Consider the following 21,624-nt stretch of genomic DNA (forward strand, 5'->3'; position numbering starts at 1 on the left):
CACATAAACGTTCTGGAGTTAAGGGCCATTCGCAACGGCCTTCTGCAAGCGGAACATCTTCGTCGCAATCGGTCCGTCTTGATTCAGTCAGACGAGATAACAGCGGCAGCGTACATAAACCGCCAGGGCGGAACAAAGAGCAGAGCGGCTATGGCAGAGGCCACAAAAGTTCTCCGTTGGGCGGAAAGACATGCAAGCACTCTGTCAGCGATCTTCATTCCAGGAGTGGACAACTGGGAAGCAAACTTCCTCAGCAGACACGATCTCCATCCAGGAGAGTGGGGTCTTCATGAAGAGGTCTTTGCAGAAGTGACAAGTCTTTGGAGAATTCCTCAAATAGACATGATGGCATCTCAGCTCAACAAGAAACTTCAGAGATATTGTTCCAGGTCAAGAGACCCTCAAGCAATATAAGTGGACGCCCTAGTGACACCGTGGGTGTTTCAGTCGGTGTACGTGTTTCCTCCGCTTCCTCTCATTCCAAAAGTGATAATGATCATAAGAAGAACAAAGGTTCAAGCGATCCTCATTATTCCAGACTGGCCAAGAAGAGCTTGGTATCCAGATCTTCAGGAATTACTCATAAGAGATCCCTTGCCTCTTCCTCTGAGGGAGGATCTGTTGCAGCAGGGGCCGTGCGTGTTCCAAGACTTACCGCGAATTTGTTTGACGGCTTGGAGGTTGAACGCCGGATCCTAGCCCGAAAGGGTATTCCCAAGGAAGTCATCCCCACTCTTATTCAGGCCAGGAAAGGAGTAACGACTAAACATTACCACCGTATTTGGAGAAAATACGTGTCGTGGTGTGAATCCAAGAAGGCTCCTACGGAAGAATTTCAGTTAGGACGTTTTCTCCATTTCTACAAGCCGGTGTGGATGCGGGCCTAAAGTTGGGCTCCATTAAAGTACAAATTTCAGTTTTATCGGTTTTCTTCCAGAAACAATTGGCCTCCCTTCCAGAAGTTCAGACTTTTGTGAAAGGCATGTTGCACATCCAACCTCCCTTGTGCCCCCTGTGGCACCATGGGATCTGAACATGGAGTTTCAATTCCTTCAATCTCATTGGTTTGAATTTTTACAAAAGGTGGAGTTGAAATTTCTCACTTGGAAAGTGGTCACGCTGTTGGCCTTGGCATCCGCCAGGCGGGTGTCTGAATTGGCGGCCTTGTCTCACAAGAGCCCTTACTTGATCTTCCATGAAGATAGAGCAGAGTTGTGGACTCGTCAGCAGTTTCTGCCGAAAGTGGTTTTGTCGTTCCACTTGAACCAACCTATTGTGGTGCCAGTGGCTACTGACGCCTTGCTGGAATCGAAGTTTCTCGACGTAGTCAGAGCTTTGAAAATTTATGTAGCCAGAACGGCTCAGTTTAGGAAAACGGAGGCTCTGTTTGTCCTGTATGCTCACAACAAGATTGGGGCTCCTGCTTCCAAGCAGACTATTGCGCGCTGGATCTGTCATACAATTCAGCAGGCTCATTCTACGGCTGGATTGCCGTTACCAAAATCGGTGAAGGCCCATTCTACCAGAAAGGTGGGCTCGTCCTGGGCGGCTGCCCGGGGGGTCTCGGCATTACAACTTTACCGAGCGGCTAAGTTCTACAAGTTTGATACCCTGGCTGATGAGGACCTCATGTTTGGTCAATCGGGGCTGCAGAGTCATCCGCACTCTCCCGCCCGTTCTAGAGCTTTGGTGTAAACCCCATGGTTCTTGAAGTGACCCCAGCATCCTCTAGGACGTATGAGAAAATAGGATTTTAATACCTACCGGTAAATTCTTTTCTCTTAGTCCGTAGAGGATGCTGGGCGCCCTTCCCAGTGCGTACTGTATCTGCAGTTATTAGTTATGGTTACACACATGTTGTGTTACGTTTATAGTCAGCCTGTTGCTGATGTTGTTCATGCCGTTGACTTGCGTTGTGTTGAATGCCATGTTGTACGGCGTGCTTGAGGTGTGAGCTGGTGTGTATCTCACCTTGGTTTAACAATAAATCCTTTTCCTCTAAATGTCCGTCTCCCTGGGCACAGTTCCTATAACTGGAGTCTGGTGGAGGGGCATAGAGGGAGGAGCCAGTTCACACCCCTTTGAAAGTCTTAAAGTGCCCATGTCTCCTGCGGATCCCGTCTATACCCCATGGTTCTTGAAGTGACCCCAGCATCCTCTACGGACTAAGAGAAAAGGATTTACCGGTAGGTATTAAAATCCTATTTTTCCTTTTGTTCATAAACCATTTTACGTAAAGTGACTGTGTACGTCTACTTGTATTGGGCAACAGTGTGGACGGCAGTGAGGAGGGGGAACCTCTGCATTATGGACAGAATTTTGCCTTGAAGACAACAGATGAATTCATGGGTCATGTAAGTGAATATGGAGTGTGTGTGTGTTGTGGATATATATATGTAAAAGTAAAAATATGTACAGTATATATGTATGTTTGTAATTCAAAGGGCCCTACATGGCTTAATGGATCTGGACCACACTTGGTACACATACACTTCATTATCCAACTTAAAACCACTTAACTGACGATTTTTCTCTTCAAAAGCGTTAACAACATTGTTTTTTAAGATTTATTTTATTTAATAAAATTGAAAAAGTATTTTTTTAAATATTTAAACATTATATTATGCACATCTGCAGAACGGATCTCCTCGTCAAAAACGGGGTGATAGGGTGGGACGGCGCAGTTGCATGAAATCTGACCATGCCAGTTAAGTGGTTAAAATACTGGCTGGGTTTTAACAAAAACATCCACCCCTTTCTTGGCCAGGGCCATATATCTTATATATAAAATTAATTGATCTGTTTGTTTGTCTGTCCAGTTATGCATTCAGACACCTCTGCACCAGCTGGGATGAAACCATAGCTAGGTGGTCCAGTTGGATAGTGGCCAGGTTTTAGGGGGGTTAGGGTCCCAGTCGGACTCACGACGGAATACGCCGGGAAGAACTTTTACCCGTTGAGCGTGTTCTGGGTCTTCCACTGTATGGTTTTGGAAGAATTAATCACAAAGTGGTAACACTGGATTCCAGAAGACATACTAGGGGGTTGGGACCTCCCGTTGGTGTACAGTGGGCAGAAGTTTGACACAATTCTGGGCCTTCCACTTGATGGATTTGGATGAAAACTTGAATGACCTGAAATAACGCACTGAATTTACCATAAATCAATGAACTAAAATAACTGACAGACATGGAGGTGGGAAGACAAAAAATGTTGTGTACCCAAAAGACTTAGAATTGCAACATTGATAACAGAAGGAAAACTTTAAACCCATCTAGTAATGGAAAAGTGATTATAAAACAGAACAGAATGAAAAGCTGGGGATCAGGGCTACTGGCGACACCCCAAAAACAAAAACGACTAGGCAGCCACCTTATGGGTGTGCTGGACGAGCTACTAAGCTACTAATTCTTTTTTAATATGTTGACAGTTACATCCAACTCATTGATAGCTTAATAACTGTAAAATGTAAACCCGGGCAACGTTAGGTACTTCAGCTAGTATGTATGTGTATATATATATATATATATATATATATATATATATATAAAATCCAGCAATTTTGACCGACACTGCAGTTGTAGCTGTGGAAATTATTTACAAAGCCGAGGAGTGCCTCTCAAAAATTGTGTTATATATATATATATATATATATATATATATACATACATACACAGTACTGTGCAAAAGTTTTAGGCAGGTGTGGAAAAATGCTGCTAAGAATGCTCTCAATAAATAGGTGTGTTCATAGTTTATTTTAATCAGTTAACAAAATGCAAAGTAAATGAACAGGAGAGAAATCTGAATCACATCAATATTTGGTGTGACCACCCTTTGCCTTCAAAACAGCATCAATTCTTCTAGGTACACTTGCACAGTTTTTTAAGGAACTTGGCAGGGAGGTTGTTCCAAACATCTTGGAGAACTAATCACAGATCTTCTGTGGATTTAGGCTCGCTCAAATCCTTCTGTCTCATCATGTAATTCCAGACAGACTCAGTGATGCTGAAGATAGTTCTTAATGACATTGGCTGTAAGTTTTTGGGGTCGTTTTTCGGCTGTAGAATAAATTTGGAGCCAATCATACGCATTCCTGATGGTACTGCATGATGGTTAAGTACAGATGGAGCCACGCTAATCGTGTCTCCATCTGCGACTGAGTGCGCCCCGGCGAGGCGGACTCCCGTGCACGAATGTGACGCGCGTGCTTTGTAAATGCGCACGCGCCCCATTCAAAGTGAATGGGAGCTTCTCTGTGTGCCTGCCGTGCACCGGGCGTCCCCGTCTGCGATGTAGCTACGCTCAATGAGCGTGGCTCCATCTGTACCTGCCTGTATTTCTCATCATTGAAGCACAAACAAATGGGCAACATTGAGGACCGTAGATGCAGTGGTTGGCCAAGGAAACTTAGTGCATCAGATGAAAGACACATCATGCTTACTTTCCTTCTAAATCGGAAGATGTTCAGCGGTGCCATCAAAAATGGCAGCAGGTGCTCTGGACTAACAAGTCAAAATTTTTAATATTTGGCTGTAACAGAAGACAGTTTTTTCACCAAATGGCTGGAGAGTGGTACAATAATGAGTGTCTGCAGGCAACAGTGAAGCATGGTGGCAGGGCCGTAACTAGGGGGGGGCTAAGGGGTCACGTGCCCCGGGCGCGGGAGGTCAGGGGGCGCGGGGAACGTTACCTGGCTACCTCGTCCAGCTGCTCCTCCTCTCCCGCCACCCGCGATTGCCTCCCGAGTCCCGCACACGGTACTGCGCCGCAGCAGCCACTGCCGTGACAGTCAGCGGCAGCCAGCCTGCTGCTGCTGTCATTAACCGTCCCAAGCCTGCAAGTTTCCAGCCGCTCGTCACCGCCAGTCCCCCGCCGCCAGTGAAGACACATGTTAACAACTAGGCAGTAACTGGGGGCAGGAGGCAGCGCTCATGCTGGGAGCTACCAAGAAGCAAAGGAGCTCCTCTTGGTCACCCGGGAGCACAGCCAGTAGTTATCACAGTTGATCAGGAGCTTCCCCTGGGACTTCCCTGAAGGTGTGAGTGGAGGCACTGGTGCGCCCATGACCCAGCGAGCAGCACAGTTGTTGCAGCGTTGCCTCCACTGATTCTCCATTGAGGTACCCTTTATTAACCTCTTTTCAGAATTTGCATGTATGCTTAATTAGCCAACATTACTGTACTATTATACAACCTTTAAAATGTTCATTACACTAGGGAAACTCCTATAATGCTTTGTTCTTGCTTGTCCTATAGTCAAATAAATAACTCTAAATCCTTGATATTTATCCAGCTGACAAAAATAACGTAGCACTGTTTACCCCAAGCATCGTACACTGATTGACAACGTGAGGTTTGCTGAACAGCCTCTGCCACGTATAGTAATATACCAGTTCTGCGACACTGCACACTCACAATCCCAATGCAGGTATGTGTCTGGTGGGAAGTTGGAGTTATTAAGTACCCTGGCGTTATATATATGTGTATATATATATATATATATATATATTTTTTTTTTTTTATATATATATATTTTTTTTTTTATATATATATATATATATATATTTTATATATATATATATATATATATATATATATATATATATCTCCTTGCATGTTATCCACTTTAGATTATGCGAGCATCTATCTACTTTATTGTGTGCTACAGCACATTAATGCTCGATGCTGAGTAAAAAATAATTACACCTAACTAATAATTCCACAATAAAGTAGATAGATGCTCACATAATCTAAAGTGGATAACATTCAAGGATATATATATATATATATATATATATATTGTTGTGCTTTTTGACACAAATACATATGTATTTATGTGCATATCTATACTTCTATATATATATATATACACACACACACACACACACACACACACACACATATTAGGACAGCACTCATAAACTAACTTGTAGATCTTGTATTTTTGTCAAAACTGTAATAATTTATTTTATTCTTAATTTTTATTTTATTTACATATATATATATATATATATATATATATTTATTATTTATTATTATTATTATTATATTTTTATTTATTTAAAAAAAATTTTTTTTATTTTTTTTTGGGGGGGGGGAGTGGGGGGAGTGGGGGGGGGGGGGGGGTCGGCGCTAAATTACTGCCTTGCCCCGGGTGGTACATATCCTAGTTTTGGCCCTGATGGTGGAGGTTCCTTACAAATGTGTGGCTGCATTTCAGCAAGTGGAGCTGGGGATTTGGGCAGGTTTAATGGTGTCCTTAATGCTGAGAAATGCAGGCAGGTATTTACCCATCATGCAGTACCATCAGGGAGGCATCTGATTGGCTCCAAATGTATTCTGCAGCAGGACAACAGCCCCAAACATGCAGCCAATGTCATTAAGAACTATCTTCAGCGTAAAGAACAAGGAGTCCTGAAAGTGATGATATTGCCCCCATAGAGCCCTGATTTCAACATCATCGAGTTTGTCTGGGATTACATGAAGAGACAGAAGGATTTGAGCGGGCCTACATTCACAGAAGATCTGTGGTTAGTAATCCAAGATGTTTGGAACAACCTCTCTGCCAAGTTCCTTCAAAAACTGTTTGCAAGTGTACCTAGAAGAATTTATAAATAACTGCCAAAAATAATGGCATGTGCTGCATTTTCTGTCTCGTCACCATAATTTCCAAAGCTGTCCCCATATCTGTACTTTAAACCCATGGGCAGAAATAGCTGTATAGAAAGGGATTCTAGGCATTAATATTTCATTCATACCCCACAAGCCATGCCTGCATAAGAAAACATTGCTGTAGTCCCAGAACATGTACATTGTAATAAGACCTGGAAAACCTGTACGTAGCATTCTTCTGCCTGAGAATGGAAATTTGCATTTCTAATTTTAAAATCCAGAAATTTTGACTTATTTATTATAGCATAATTTGAGCATTGTTATGTTAAATCAGTGTTTCTCATCCCTGATATGCAGATTTCTATAATATATGTTAGTTCTGGCACTAGGCAATGGCAGACTGGATTAAATGCAGTTATCAACAAAGCCACACAGTGGTATCACGGTTCCGGTATTTAATACTGGTGGTCGTGATCCTGGAGGTCCAGAGACCGATGCCGGGATCCCGACAGCCGGAATCCCGGTGGCGAGCGCAGCAAGTCCCGTCGCGGGCTCGCTACGCTCGCCATGCTTTGGGCCCAGTGGCGAGCGCAGCCACTGGGCCCCTAGGGTAGTGGCGAGTGGAAAGTAGGCGCTTAGGTCCGGATTCCGACCGGTGGTATTTTGCTGACTGCCGGGATTCCGGTGTCGATCTCCTGACCGCCGGGATCCCGACAGCCGATAAATTAAGTGCATCCTGGTAGCACAAGGTTTTTTTTTGTAACCAAGTTGATGTTCCCACCAACCATACCCCTACAAGTTATACACATCAATGCCGCCAACAAGTAAACCAACACTGTACCACCTAAGCAGTGATACCAGCTCTGTGCCAAATTCGGTTCAGCAGTCTTAACCGTTATTCCATTTATTGGCTGCCAGCACCGTGTCTTGTTCAGCCGTGTAATTCCTGTGTTCCCATACAAAGTAAGGGACCAGGATTTTCCAGCACTACTCCAAAATCATTGCCCAAACTACTAGTGGTGCCATCTTAGGCTGCAGGCAAAACAAGCTGTGATAATGGCTACAGTTATGTCACTGGCAAGCTCACGTTACTATGTCTGACACTGTGGCTGCATAAGAGAGCTCTGAACAGTCTCATTCCCTTTCTACACTGCTCACTGCTGTCCTGTAATTGGTGACGGGTGTAATATGGTATGCCGGCGGCTGGGATCCCGGCGGTCAGCATACCAGCGTCTGGATCCCGACCGCCGGCATACCGACAGCTGGGCGAGCGCAAATGAGCCCCTTACGGGCTCGGTGCGCTCGCCACGCTGCGGCCACGCTATTTATTCTCCCTCTAGGGTGGTCATGGACCCCCAAGAGGGAGAATATTTGTAAGTATGCCTTATGTCGGGGTCCGGTGCCGGTATACTGAGTGCCGGGATCTCAACGTCCGGCATACTGAATACCACTCTTGGTGACCGCAGCAGCACTTTCAGCACAGCAGCTTATGAAGATCACTCACCAAGTTAACACTGAGCCGGAGGAGTAACGCACCCCTGCAAATAGGGAAGACAGCTGCACCCTTCCTCTGCCAAGACTCTGTATCCAACTCCGAAATCATAGCCAGTAAGTGTACATGTGATACTGTATATGGATTGTATCATATTGGTAAGTTATAAATAGACCTAGGCTGTCAGGTAATACTTCCTGTATAAAAACAATTGTAATATACATGAATACCAGAAAATGCACATTTACCCCGTAGTAATATCCTGTTTAATATACCTTGTGTCTCTTCTGTTTTTCTTTTCAGTTATATCTGACAAGTGACCAAAAAACATTCCTAAAATGCAGTAAGAAGTCTCACTTGCAAGAGGTTAGTCTAACAGATCAATCCTCATATCAGAGCTGCTGGCATATTGTTTACCTGGATCCACAGTTTAGACTTGAATATGAAGGCTCACCTGTGCCGGTATGTATGGAATTGTGTTCAGTGCGAGTCGTTTCCTTAATTATTATTATTTGCGTTGTTTATGGTGGCACAAGTTTCCGCAGCGCTGTACATGGTGAAGGTACAAAACCAGGTAAATAAGGCAACAAAGTGACATGATTACATACATGCAATTGACGGGTAGAGATGTAGCATACAGGCTGAGGAGTTACTGGGTCTGGGAGGAGGAATGTAACAGTAGGAGAGAGGACCCTGCTCACAAGAACTTCCATTATGGGGGGGTTAGAGATAAAGGGAAGAAACAGTGGGTAAGGGAACGGTGGAGGAAAGACAAGATCAGAGACACAGTAGGCTATACTCAGCGATGTGTATATAATTAATATACTGGCATAAATTAGATCTGTTAGGCTACAGTGAATAAGTGGGTATACTCAAAAGTGTGTATATTCTAAAACATATTGGGGGTAATTCCAAGTTGATCGCAGCAGGATTTGTGTTAGCAGTTGGGCAAAACCATGTGCACTGCAGGGGAGGCAGATATAACGTGCAGAAAGAGTTAGATTTGGGTGGGTTATTTTATTTCTGTGCAGGGTAAATGCTGGCTGCTTTATATTTACACTGCAAATTAGATTGCAGATTGAACACACCACACCCAAATCTAACTCTCTCTGCACATGTTAAATCTGCCTCCCCTGCAGTGCACATGGTTTTGCCCAACTGCTAACACAAATCCTGCTGCGATCAACTTGGAATTACCCCCATTAATATAATCAATAACAAAAATGTATTTAAATATATGTACTAACCTCTTCACTATGACAAACCAGTAATACCCCTTTCAGACAGCTATTGGCGGGTCGCACCCGGGAGCCGTACACGGGTGCTTCCCGGATGCGACCCGCCTCAGGCCCGTTTCACTGCTGTCCCCAACCCGGCATATTGTCATGTTGGAGAAGCGCGCTGAAGTGGCGCTTGGAGATTAGATGATCTCCAAGCGCTACCCGTTCATACAGTGCGACCCGGCATACCGCACAGCGGCCAGGGTTGAAACCGTGTTCAACCCTGGTCGCTACCAGGGCTGAAATACTGGGATATTTCCCCTGGGCCCTTTCAGACCACACAGCAACCTGGGTTAGGCGCGCTCATGTGTAATAACCTGTGTTACAAGATGGTGGACTGAAAGGGGTATAATATAGCAGTGCAGTTGTGTAGAGCATAAAGCATGATTTGCAGGCAAAATTGCATTGTTCTATTTAAAACTACCAGCAGAGGGAGAGCTTTAGCTTTAATGTCTTCTAGTCTACAGCCTTTTCTGGAGATCAGATCTGTCTTCTAGTCTACAGCCTTTTCTGGAGATCAGACCTGTCTTCTAGTCTACAGCCTTTTCTGGAGATCAGATCTGTCGTCTGGCCTGCAGCCTTTTCTGGAGATCAGACCTGTCTTCTAGTCTACAGCCTTTTCTGGAGATCAGATCTGTCTTCTAGTCTACAGCCTTTTCTGGAGATCAGACCTGTCTTCTAGTCTACAGCCTTTTCTGGAGATAAGATCCCAGGCCTGTGATGCAGTTTTGAAGTAAGGGGCTAATACAGGTTGGATCACAAATCGCGATCCAACTGGAATTTTAACGATGGCATGCGCCCGCACTTTCTGTGGGGGGGCCGCAGAAAAAGCGATCGCCTCTGCCTGTCAATCAGAAAGAGGCGGTCGCGGAGCGCAGGGGGAGGGAAATGGGGCGGCAACGCTCCATTTCCAGGGAGAAGATGGAGCATGTGGGGGCGGCGCAAACGGGGCGGCGCATGTGCACTGCAGGGGGGGGGGGGGGGGCAGATATAACATGTGCAGAGAGAGTTAGATTTGGGTGTGGTGTGTTCAATCTGCAATCTAAATTGCAGTGTAAAAATAAAGCAGCCAGTATTTACCCTGCACATAAACAAAATAACCCACCCAAATCTAACTCTCTCTGCACATGTTATATCTGCCTCCCCTGCAGTGCACGTGGTTTTGCCCAACTGCTAACAAATTTGCTGCAGCGTTCAACTCTGAATTAGGCCCTATGTGTATGGAGAAGTTATATCAAAACTATGCTCTCCATGTGCAACAATCTAGAAATGTACTAAAGGACAAAGGGCCTAATTCAGAGGATTTTTTCACATCTGTGCAGTGTGCATGCGCGTATGCCGGTATCCGCATATGCAAGGTCCTAAACTGGGTTCTCTTCAAAATGCATTTTAAGACCTGGAGAGTGGAGGAAACGGGGCATTGTTGCCGCATTTTGTGGGCGTCAGCGCTCCGTTTAAGGGGCACAGTCCGGACAACAGAGGCATGTTCGGACCTTTGTTGTGGGGTCACACACAGCCGCTCTGACCCTTAACATGGCGGGTAGCTGTCTGCATTTGCAGATAGGCTGCGTAGGGCTACTTGAAACATGAGAAAGCATCGCCGCTGTAAGATTCTTTTGCATGTCTGCGAGGGTGGCTGGATGTGTGAAAATCAAACCATAGGTGACTGAAATCCATAGTAACTAACATTGTAGAAAACCACATTGCGGTCCGGAACCGACCAACACCGCAGATCTTGCTTGGAGACCGCCGGCGGAGGAGGATGAAGTATGGGGACACAGAGGAACCTTACAGAGACTCATCTGGTTCCTCTGTGTCCCCATACTTCGTCCTCCTCCGTCAATGTGGTTTCGGGTGCGTTGGTATCGGGGAAACTGGTTGTTGCTGACAGATGTAATAGTGAATGTAGCTGTAATTGATATGCTCCATACGAAGTACAGGGACACAGAGGAACCAGGTGAGTCTCTGTAAGGGGGGCAGTAGAGGCGGCCACTGGTTCCACAAGGTGTATCCCACCCCCCATCCCCCACACCGACACCCGCTTGCGAGCAGCCTGCGGTGCCAGTGGATGGTCCTGACAGGATACAACACGGGCTACCACACTGTAGCAGGAGGGTCGGGACCGGAGCCCCTGGATAAAAAACCTCTAACACCTGATACTTAGTCCATCCGCCAGAAGATTAACAGCTGGCAATACGGGACCCATACTGGCCACAATGACAAGTGTACCAAATCACGAACAGACTAGCGAGTCGCCGCTACCTGCATCCTTAGAAGGATTAATCACCAACTAGGTGATATTGAAACAGTGAGACGCATTAACTGTATAAGAAACAGATACTCCTTAGCACTAGTTACGGTGTACAGCAATAGAAGTTACGTTCTTTATTATCCAGCACTAAAGTCTTTTTGCTGTTTTGATAATTTGCATTTTAATTGATTGTATGTACCCAAGTTCGTTATATGCTATTGTATTTAGCACATGTACATTGGAAAACTATAGCAAACCTAATTTTAAACATCATAGAACCTCATAATTACCAGCTACTAAACACATCAGTAGTTTTCATGATCTTTTTTTGTTCAGCTATGAAAGAGATATAAATGTCTATAAAACCACAATATCAAAGTGTGATTTCATAATTCTATAACAAGGGGGGTCATTCTGACCCAATCGCACGCTGCAGTTTTTCGCAGCGTAGCGATCGGGTCAGAACTGCGCCAGCGCCGCAGTGTGCCGGCGCATGGCCGCCCGTTGCTGCGCTACGATCGCCTCTGCCTGATTGACAGGCAGAGGCGGCCGATGGGCGGGAGGGGGCGAAATGGCGGCGTTTGGCTACCGTTTCGTGGGCGCGGTCCGGCCAACGCAGGCGTGGCCGGACCTTGCGGGGAGTGGCCCGCAGCGGCTGCATGACGTCACACGTAGCCACTGCGGACCGGGGAGCGAAGAGTAGCTCCCTGCCAGCATGCTAAAGCTGCGCTGGCCGGGAGCTACTCTTGAAGTGCAAAGGCATCGCCGCTGTGCGATGCCTTTGCACTTCTGCAGGGGATGGGGGGGGGGCGGCACTGACATGCATGGCGGACTAGCCCTGTGCTGGGCGTCCCCCCGCTTGTCTGAGTTCATGACCGTAGCTGTGCTAAATTTAGCACTGCTACGATCAACTCCGAATGACCACCCATATTTGAAGGATTACAAACAGCTGCAAACAAATAGTGAGAGCCGACAATTGCGTGTTAGTGCTAATTACACTGCGAGCAATTTGCAAACAGCAGCACACAGCCAAATGAAGCCCATCTGATCATTCAGCAGTCAGTATGACTAACTAGAAGAAATACTAATTAGCCTCGTCTGATTTTAAACATGTATACTTTTGGTAAGTGTCAGCTGATCAGATTTTTCAATCTGATCATTCAAATCAATTTTGATTTTGATCATTCTACATGATCATTTGGTAGAATATATATATGGGGGTAATTCGGACCTGATCGCCCCTCTGCGATTTTGCAGAAGTTTGCAATCAGATAGTCGCCACCCAGACAGAGTGAAAACCCACCCCATGCAAGTCTGTGTACGCCTTGTGAAAATCTCTGCGAACGCTGGTCAGCTGCAAATCCGTTTTTAACTCACTCACTATAGAATGATTTTTCCAGTCTGTGCAGTCTGTGCGTAGCCCAGGACCTACTCCTACAGTGAGATAGAATCAGGCTGATCAGGCCCGGAGCTGACGTCACACACCCTCCCTGAAAACTCTTCAGCTTGTCTGTGTTTTTCCTGACACTCACAGAAACCGGCCAGTTACCACCCCCCAAACTCCGGCTTCCTGTCAATCAACTTGCGTACGCCTAGCAATCAAAAAAGTTGCTGGATTTTTTTGCGGTTTGGCATTGCGCGCGCACGCTAGGTTCCATATGCATGCACAGTCGATCAATAATCGCCTGGCTTGCAAATTCGCACAACAGCGATCAGGTCTGAATCGGGCCCTATATTGGCCATCCGTATCTGCATGTGTGTGTCCTGGTTGACATATACTGTGTGGATGAGTAGGCCAGGAGAGCTGCATGTAAGTCCCTTTTGCAGGCAGAAGTGAGGTTAGGTTGGGGCCCCGCAGGCTCAGTGAGGTTAGGTTGGGGTCCCTGCAGGCTCAGAGAGATTAGGTTGGGGGCCCGGCAGGATCAATGAGGTTAGGTTGGGGGCACTGCAGGCTCAGAGAGGTTAGGTTGGGAGTCCTGCAGGCTCATAAAGGTTAGGTTCGGGCCCCGCAGGCTCAGTGAGGTTAGGTTGGCGTCCTGGCAGGCTCAGTGAGGTTAGGTTTGGGTCCCTGCAAGCTCAGAAAGGTTAGGTTGGGAGCAGGTCCGGCTCTTCCATTAGGCAGCTTTAGGAGTATATGCATTTCCGGGCGAATTGCGGCTTTTTTTCGCCCGTTTTTAAATTTGACACAATTCGACCGTGAATTCCGGCCGGCGGGTGCCGGAATTCGACATATTCAATAAAAAACGGATTCGACAGTCCCGCTGTCGAGAAACTGACCAATTGACGGATAAGTGCGTCCTGGAATCGACTTTTCAGATGGCACAAAAATGGTTAAAAAACCCTAAAAAAAATTGCGTGGGGTCCCCCCTCCTAAGCATAACCAGCCTCGGGCTCTTTGAGCCGGTCCTGGTTGTAAAAATACGGGGGAAAAATTGACTGGGGATCCCCCGTATTTTTAGAACCAGCACCGGGCTCTGCGTCCGGTCCTGGTGCAAAAAAATACAGCGGGACAAAAAGCGTAGGGGTCCCCCGTATTTTCAACACCAGCACCGGGATGACTAGTTGGAGATTTAATGCCACGGCCGCAGGGACCGGTATAAAAGTGTCCCCCGGCTGTGGCATTATCTCTCCAGCTAGTGGAGCCCGGTGCTGGTGTTGAAAATACGGGGGACAAAAAGCGCTTTTTGTCCCCCCGTATTTTTTGCACCAGGACCGGACGCAGAGCCCGGTGCTTGTTCTAAAAAATATGGGGGATCCCCAGTCAATTTCCCCCCCGTATTTTTACAACCAGGACCGGCTCAAAGAGCCAGAGGCTGGTTATGCTTAGGAGGGGGGACCCCACGCATTTTTTTTCCTGAATTTTAACCCATTCCTAGCCGTTCCCACTGAAAACCATGCTCTCTCAATTTTAGTCAGTTAAAAAAAAAAAAATATTTAAAAAATATATAAATAATAGTTGTAAATCCTAATAGACAAACCAAGTACCTAATCCCTTCTAATATAAATAGATATGCTATTAGCAATAAAGAAAACACAAAAAAAACATGTTTTTAAATTTTTTTAATAGAATCCTCCAGCAAAGTGAGGCGGAATGAAATTGACGAATTTACTGTCGAAAAGCACTGTTGTCGAATCGACATTCTTCAATTGAATATACTTTTGTCGAAAAAACGCATTTTTACCATTGCAGACATGCAAATTTGTCAACTGTCGAATTTCAAAAAGTCGAATCTGAAAAGTCTGTTTTTTTGTCGAAAAGTACTGAATTGCATTGTTGATTATTTTTATTGTGTCGAAAATGCCCCGTTTTTCGACATTTGCGGCAATTCGACCGCATTGCATATACCCCTTAGGCGGTTGCCTAGGGGCGCCAACCACTGCAGGGCACCATCGAATTCATGTAGCAAAAAACTGAAGGATGTCACTGTATGCGGGTCAGTAATGAACTTACAGATGGGGGAATGGAACATAATAAGGAGCATACAAATATATGTCTGTCTGTGCATACTGTATATATGTATGTATACACATACAATTGAAGAGATGTAGTTGCCATCCTGGCGGACCAGAAGCCAGCGTGCAGAATACCAGCACTAGAATCCCGACACCTGTCAGAATGCTGATGCCGAAATCCCAACATCCTGAATGTTAGTATGCTGGGGAAGTTTAGGGTTAGGCTGCAGAGAAGGAGGGCTAAGGTAAAGGATAAGTTTAATTAATTTCATTCAAAATGTTGGTATTATGGTGGTCGGGATACCGCTGTTGGCCAACCAGACCCCATACGCAGTGTTATACAGTAATAAAGAATAGATGGCATTTAAGTATATTGTGAGCAAAGTCAAAAATTTTGCAGGGGATTGCAGGTTAAGGGGCGCTAGGCTGAAGCTTTGCCTAGGGTGCAGAGAGACCTTGCACCGGCCCTGGTTGGGAGCCCTGCAGGCTCGGAGAGGTTAGGTTGGGAGCCCTGCAGCCTATATGTGTTCAGTCACCTGGATTTACTTGACTACATACTATAATGGTAGCCAAAGCAGAAATGGGTGGAACTTATAGTCACGAAGATAAAGCTCACATTTGTGCATTATAACCTTGGTTATTTCTACAAAAGTAAGTTTAGTTCTCAGTACTAGAAAAAGTTAATTGAATAACAGGCACTAAAGACAATCACTTTTCTGCAGCGGTGTATCTTGGTTTCCACAGGGAAACATCGGGGTGTAGAGATGGATCTTGATCCAGGCACCAACAGGCTAAAGCTTTATACTGTCTCAGGATGCATTGGAGCCTCCTCTATAACACTGCCTCCAGGCACTGTGAGCTCAGTTTCGAGTTGGTGCCCGGCAGAGCAAGTCACTTAACAGGGTAGTTGCACTGGACAGCCCTGAAAAAGCTTTTACTTGAAGACTTCAAGGGCCGCAGCACTTACATGTTAAGGTGACATTCTATGCTGTGGCTCCGTCACCTCCCCAGCGGCGTCGCACACTCTCGCTGGCTCAATTCCCTGGTACTTGCGGCGGCAGTGACGTGCGGTGGGGTGAGGAAGGTGAGGCAGAGCCTTTCCTGTCATACTTACGTTTAAACCAGAGTTTTGACTGAATAAAATATATGAAAAATACTGATAATTTGTTTGAAATATCTTCATTGCATTATTCTAATAATTGTTATAGCCCAAACTCTGGAGTAAAAAGTCTATGGCAGGTGAGGCAGTGCCTCACCTGTGTATCCGTTCCACACATCTCTAATCAAAACTCACCAGATTTCCAGGAGTTTATAATGCTGCACCTATGTATAATGCCCAGATGTACCCTTAGGCTCATATATTGCATGTAAATCTGGCTCTGGGGTAAGCCAGTGCCTCCTGAGACATTTAGCTCACCGCACGTCCCTGTGCGGCGGGAACGCTCCGGCATTGGGCACACGGTCGCAGCGCTCCCCTGGTTCGCGTGGCTGCTACGACGGGAGGAGGTAAGAGGGTCTCCCAGGTGGGACCCGCCATTAAATCGTGTTCCGATCGCAGTCTAGGGAGAAGGATTGCGACGCTGACGTGGACACTGTCACCGAGCAGGGACCCCACTATATCCACCAGGGCATAGGAGTACAGGTCGGGTATACTAATGCCCACTTTAATAACACTCCATAGTACCAGGTGGTGAGGACCAGCATGGGGGAGACGTCGCTTGACCTGTAGCCCCTCCCCAGGCTCAGGGCACCATCTGCTGCTGGTGTTCCCACCCTGGAGCTGCCTCATACTCTCCCTCACTCCCTGACTGAGAAGCTGGGCGCCATCTTCTAAGCATAGCTGCAACTGGTCTCCGAGACAGCAGGGCAAGGTCTCCCTTGTAAATCCGCCTGTACATCAGAGCTGTGATTTTACAAACACTTAAGTATTCTACATGTCAATATTAAGACAGTGTTAGTTAAGAACAAGTGCACCTGTGCCATATATACATCCGGTCTGAGACCACGCTTTGTTATATATATTTACATATACTAGTCCAGTGCAGTTTTATTGTCTTACTAAAATAATTATCTGCATTGTCACCGTAACTGTGTGTGCCTGTATCTGCTGTGTGGATTTCATTTTCAGTGTATCCCAGCTTTGTCTATCTCTGTATTCTGTACCCTAAAGGACTAGGTGCGTCAGGGTCACATATATAGTGCTTCACAGTATTTACCGATTAAGTGTATTCTACTGTGTACTCAGTCACATAATACCGGATTTATTCGCTGGTGTTGTGTACTGGGGACTCAGTCGCATAATACCGGACTTATTCGCTGGTGTTGTGTGCTGTGTCCGCGGTCACATACTAGGGAATTTATTTGCAGGTATTGTACTCTGTCTGGCTGTATCGTACTAATACGCTCTGTTGTTGCATAACTGAAAATGTCTAACACAAAGGGCTGGAAATCCGACGACGCGCCTGCATCATGCAGTGCATGCGCCAAGGCTTTGCTTGAAGGGGAAGTTTTGTATGATGGTTTGTGTACTATGGGCCATACATCTCCCAGTCAGTCCGCAGCTCCTGTAACCAATCATGAGCCACCTTGGGCGATGTTCTCAACTATGTTAAATACACTTGTGACACGCCTTATGCCCCCTATAGGACCTCCTGTGCTATTGCAGTCACATATTGTCCCTATGGTAAATGCGCCTTGGGTGGATAATTTGTCTACCCAGTTGCAGCAATTGAATCAATCTTTGGTTAGACATAAGACTGCCCCAAGCTACTCTCGTGTCACAGGTTCATCTAAGCGGGCCACTTCCTCCTCACAATCCACTAATTTTTCAGAAGATTCTTCTGAAGAGGACAGGGAGCACACTGTCCCGTCAGACACTGACACAGCTGCTTCTGACGAGGAATCTACAACTGACCTAGTGATGGTTATTAAGCAGATCTTGCAAATATCAGATGTTGATGAGGATTCCACTACGGTGTCTAAAAAACTTGATAAGTTTAAACATCAGAAGGTAACTAAAACATTATTACCGAATTCTGACCATTTAGTGGACATACGACAAGAACCCTGGATTATTCTAGGGAAGAAAGTCTCCCTGCCTAAACGGATGGTAGTTCGCTATCCTCTTCCTACAGAGTTGTGTAACAAGTGGGAAAATTCACCGCTGGTGGATTCCCATGTTACCCGTCTGGTGGTGTCATCTACTCTGCCTGTCACTACTGTCACCTCACTGAAGGAACCGACAGATAAGCGTGTGGAGGGATGCCTGAAGTCTATTTACTCCCTTACAGGTGCTGTGCATAGACCCACTATAGCAGCCTATTGGGCTGCAAAAGGAATTGAAGCATGGGTTCAGGGATTAGAGGATGAGTTGCCCCAGGATATATCTGATAATGCCAGAAAATACCTGTCTCATATTACCACAGTGCCTATTACATTCAGGAGGTGTCCTCTGAGGCTGATGTGTTGGCAGCCAAGGTGTCGACTACATCCATCCTGGCTCGCCATATTCTGTGGTTGAGGTCATGGAAGGTGGACCTGGACTCCAAAAAGACCTTGGAGGTAATCCCGTTTAAGGGAGACATCTTATTTGGGAAAGTTCTCAATAAAATTGTGGCTGACTTGGCGGCTGCTAAGACTGCCTTTCTCCCTAATACTACTCCTTCTGCACAGAAGGCTAAAGGTACCACTTTTCGCTCCTTTCGACCTCAAGGGAAAGCAAAAGGTCAGACATATCTGAGACAATCTTGTGCTTCCAAAACCACAAAGCCCAAGGCAAAACAATCCTGGACAGCCCGTCAGCCTGCTTCTAAACACGACAAGCCTGCTGCATGACAGGGCGGGCCTCCCCCGGGGGACCCCGGGGTGGAAGGCCGACTTCTGCGATTCACCCAGGTCTGGTTAAAGACCACTTCAGACGCATGGGTGTGAGAAGTTGTCTTTCACGGGTACGCAGTCTCTTTCAAGAGACGTCCCCCTCGCCAGTTTTGCACCACGGTTATTCCTTCGGATCCGTTAAAAGCGCAAGCTCTTCAATTGGTTGTGCGTTCCCTTCTGGATACAGGAGTGGTGGTGTCGGTACCTCTGTCCCAGAGAGGCAGAGGATACTACTCGACCCTGTTTCTAGCACTGAAACCCAATGGGTCTTACCGGCCTATACTCAACCTCAAATCACTGAACAAGTTTGTGAGAGTGTCCAAGTTCCGTATGGAAACACTGCGCTCACTTGTACTGGTCATGAAACCCGGAGACTATATGATATCCCTGGATATACAGGATGCTTACCTACATATACTTATTGCCATATCGCATCAGCAATATCTGCGGTTTGCTATTGGCAACCTACACTATTAGTTCCAGGCTCTGCCGTTTGGACTGGCCACGGCTCCTCGGATCTTCACCAAGATTATGGCCATGATGACTCCTCATCTCCGTCGCCAGGGAGTCAGGATCCTGCCATATCTGAACGACTTGCTGATTCTGGCAAACTCCCACGACATCCTCCTCAGTCTTCTGCAACTGACGGTAAACTTCCTCCAAGCCCACGGGTGGCTCGTCAACTGGAAGAAGTCCTCGCTGGTCCAAGCTCAAAGCATGGTGCACATTGGGGCACTGCTGGACACACACAGCCAACGCCTGTTTTTGTCTCCAGAGAAGGTCCTGAAGCTTCAGGACAGGATCAGATACTTCCTATCTCGCCCAAGAGTGTAGATACACTCGGCGATGCAAGTACTAGGCCTGATGGTGTCGGCGTTTGACATGGTAGAGTACGCTCAATTTCATTCCCACCCTCTGCAGAGGTTAATCCTGCCCAAGTGGGACGGCCTGCCTCTTCGGATCAGGTCTCACATGGTCTCCTTGACTCCAGAGGTTCGTCTGTCGCTGACCTGGTGGCTACATGACCAGCAGTTGAGCAGGGGCCGTCCCTTCTGGATCCCCAACTGGATCCTACTGACTACGGACGCCAGTCTGAGGGGTTGGGGTGTGGTGGTGGAGCAACAATCTTTCCAGGGTCGATGGACCATGGAAGAATCATTCCTCCCGATAAACATTCTGGAATTGTGGGCAGTGTTCAATGCTTTGTCTCTCTCCCTGCCTCTGATACAGAACAGGCCTGTTCAAGTACGGTCAGACAACGCCACCACGGTGGCCTACATAAACCATCAAAGCGGCACCCGAAGCCGCATGGCAATGATGGAATTGTCAAAAATCCTTTGTTGGGTGGAATGCCATCTGCCAGCAATATCGTCAGTGTTCATTCCGGGAGTCCCTAACTGGGAAGCAGATTGCCTCAGTTGTCAGGACGTGCACGCCGGAGAGTGAGTCTTCATCAGGAAGTCTTTCAACTCCTAGTGAACAAGTAGGGCCTACCATATGTAGACCTGATGGCGTCTCGACACAATCACAAAGTTCCGGTCTTCGGATCAAGAACCAGGGATCCTCAAGCAGCATTCGTGGACGCACTGGCAATTCCATGGAACTTTCGGCTGCCATACGTGTTCCCTCCAGTGTCACTCCTGCCCAGGGTACTGTGGAAGTTCAAACAAGAAGGAGGAATACTACTTCTAGTCGCTCCAGCATGGCCCAGACTACATTGGTTCTCAGACCTGCACGGTCTATCTATAGAGCGTCCTCTTCTACTTCCTCAACGCCCAGACCTCCTCATTCAGGGCCCTTGTGTCTACCCGGACCTGGCCAGACTGGCTTTGACAGTGTGGCTCTTGAAGCTTCACTCCTGAGGGCCAAAGGATTCTCAGAGGTGGTTATCCAAACTATGCTGAAGGCCAGCAAACAGGCATCTGCGCGGATTTATTACAGGATTTGGAATTCGTACTTCACCTGGTGTGCTGCTAAGAATTACGATGCTTACAAATTCAGTACTTCCAGACTTCTGGCTTTTCTGCAACAAGGCCTGGAGTTAGGCCTTCGTCTGGCCTCCCTCAAGATTCATATCTCTGTGTTGTCGGTGTGGTTTCAGAGAAAAATTGCGTCTATTCCTGACGTTCTTACTTTCACTCAGGGTGTTTTACGGATTCAGCCTCCCTGTGTACTTCCTGTGGCTCCATGGGATATGTCTGTTGTCCTGAATGCCCTGCAAGAGTCTCCACTTGAACCTCTTGAGTCAGTGGACCTTAAATGGCTCACAGTCAAGGTCCTGTTCCTACTGGCTATTACCTCTGCTAGGAAGGTGTCAGACCTAGGCGCTCTGTCCTGTCGTCCACCCTTTCTGATTATTCAGATGATTCAGTTTTTAGAACTCGCCCTGGTTATATGCCTAAGGTAGTGTCAACTTTTCACCTTAACCAAGAGTGGTTCCGGCCTTTATCTATTCTGATTTGTCCTCCAAAGAGCGGTCTTTGGATGTGGTAAGGGCTCTCCGTATTTATGTGGAGAGTACTGCCTCTATCAGGAGGTCAGATACCCTTTTTGTACTTTTAGATTTTCACAAATGTGGCTGGCCTGCGAATAAGCAAACATTGGCCAGATGGATTAGAATGGTGATTGCACAAGCATATGCGCAGGCTCGACTCCCAGCTC

At 46.6% G+C, this 21,624-nt stretch overlaps 1 protein-coding gene across 2 annotated transcripts in view; it reads left to right on the top strand.

Moving 5' to 3' along the window:
• Window positions 1–21,624, top strand: part of CFAP161 (cilia and flagella associated protein 161) — a 59,008-nt gene that overhangs the window by 19,174 nt on the left and 18,210 nt on the right. For both annotated transcript variants that reach the window (XM_063925819.1, XM_063925818.1), the window contains exons 4-5: window positions 2,273–2,354; window positions 8,407–8,565. In XM_063925819.1, the coding sequence (XP_063781889.1) occupies window positions 2,273–2,354; window positions 8,407–8,565 (241 nt within the window). The remainder of the gene's footprint in view (window positions 1–2,272; window positions 2,355–8,406; window positions 8,566–21,624) is intronic.

This window comes from Pseudophryne corroboree, chromosome 6, assembly GCF_028390025.1.
Source record: "Pseudophryne corroboree isolate aPseCor3 chromosome 6, aPseCor3.hap2, whole genome shotgun sequence".
In the NCBI taxonomy this organism is placed as follows: domain Eukaryota; kingdom Metazoa; phylum Chordata; class Amphibia; order Anura; family Myobatrachidae; genus Pseudophryne; species Pseudophryne corroboree.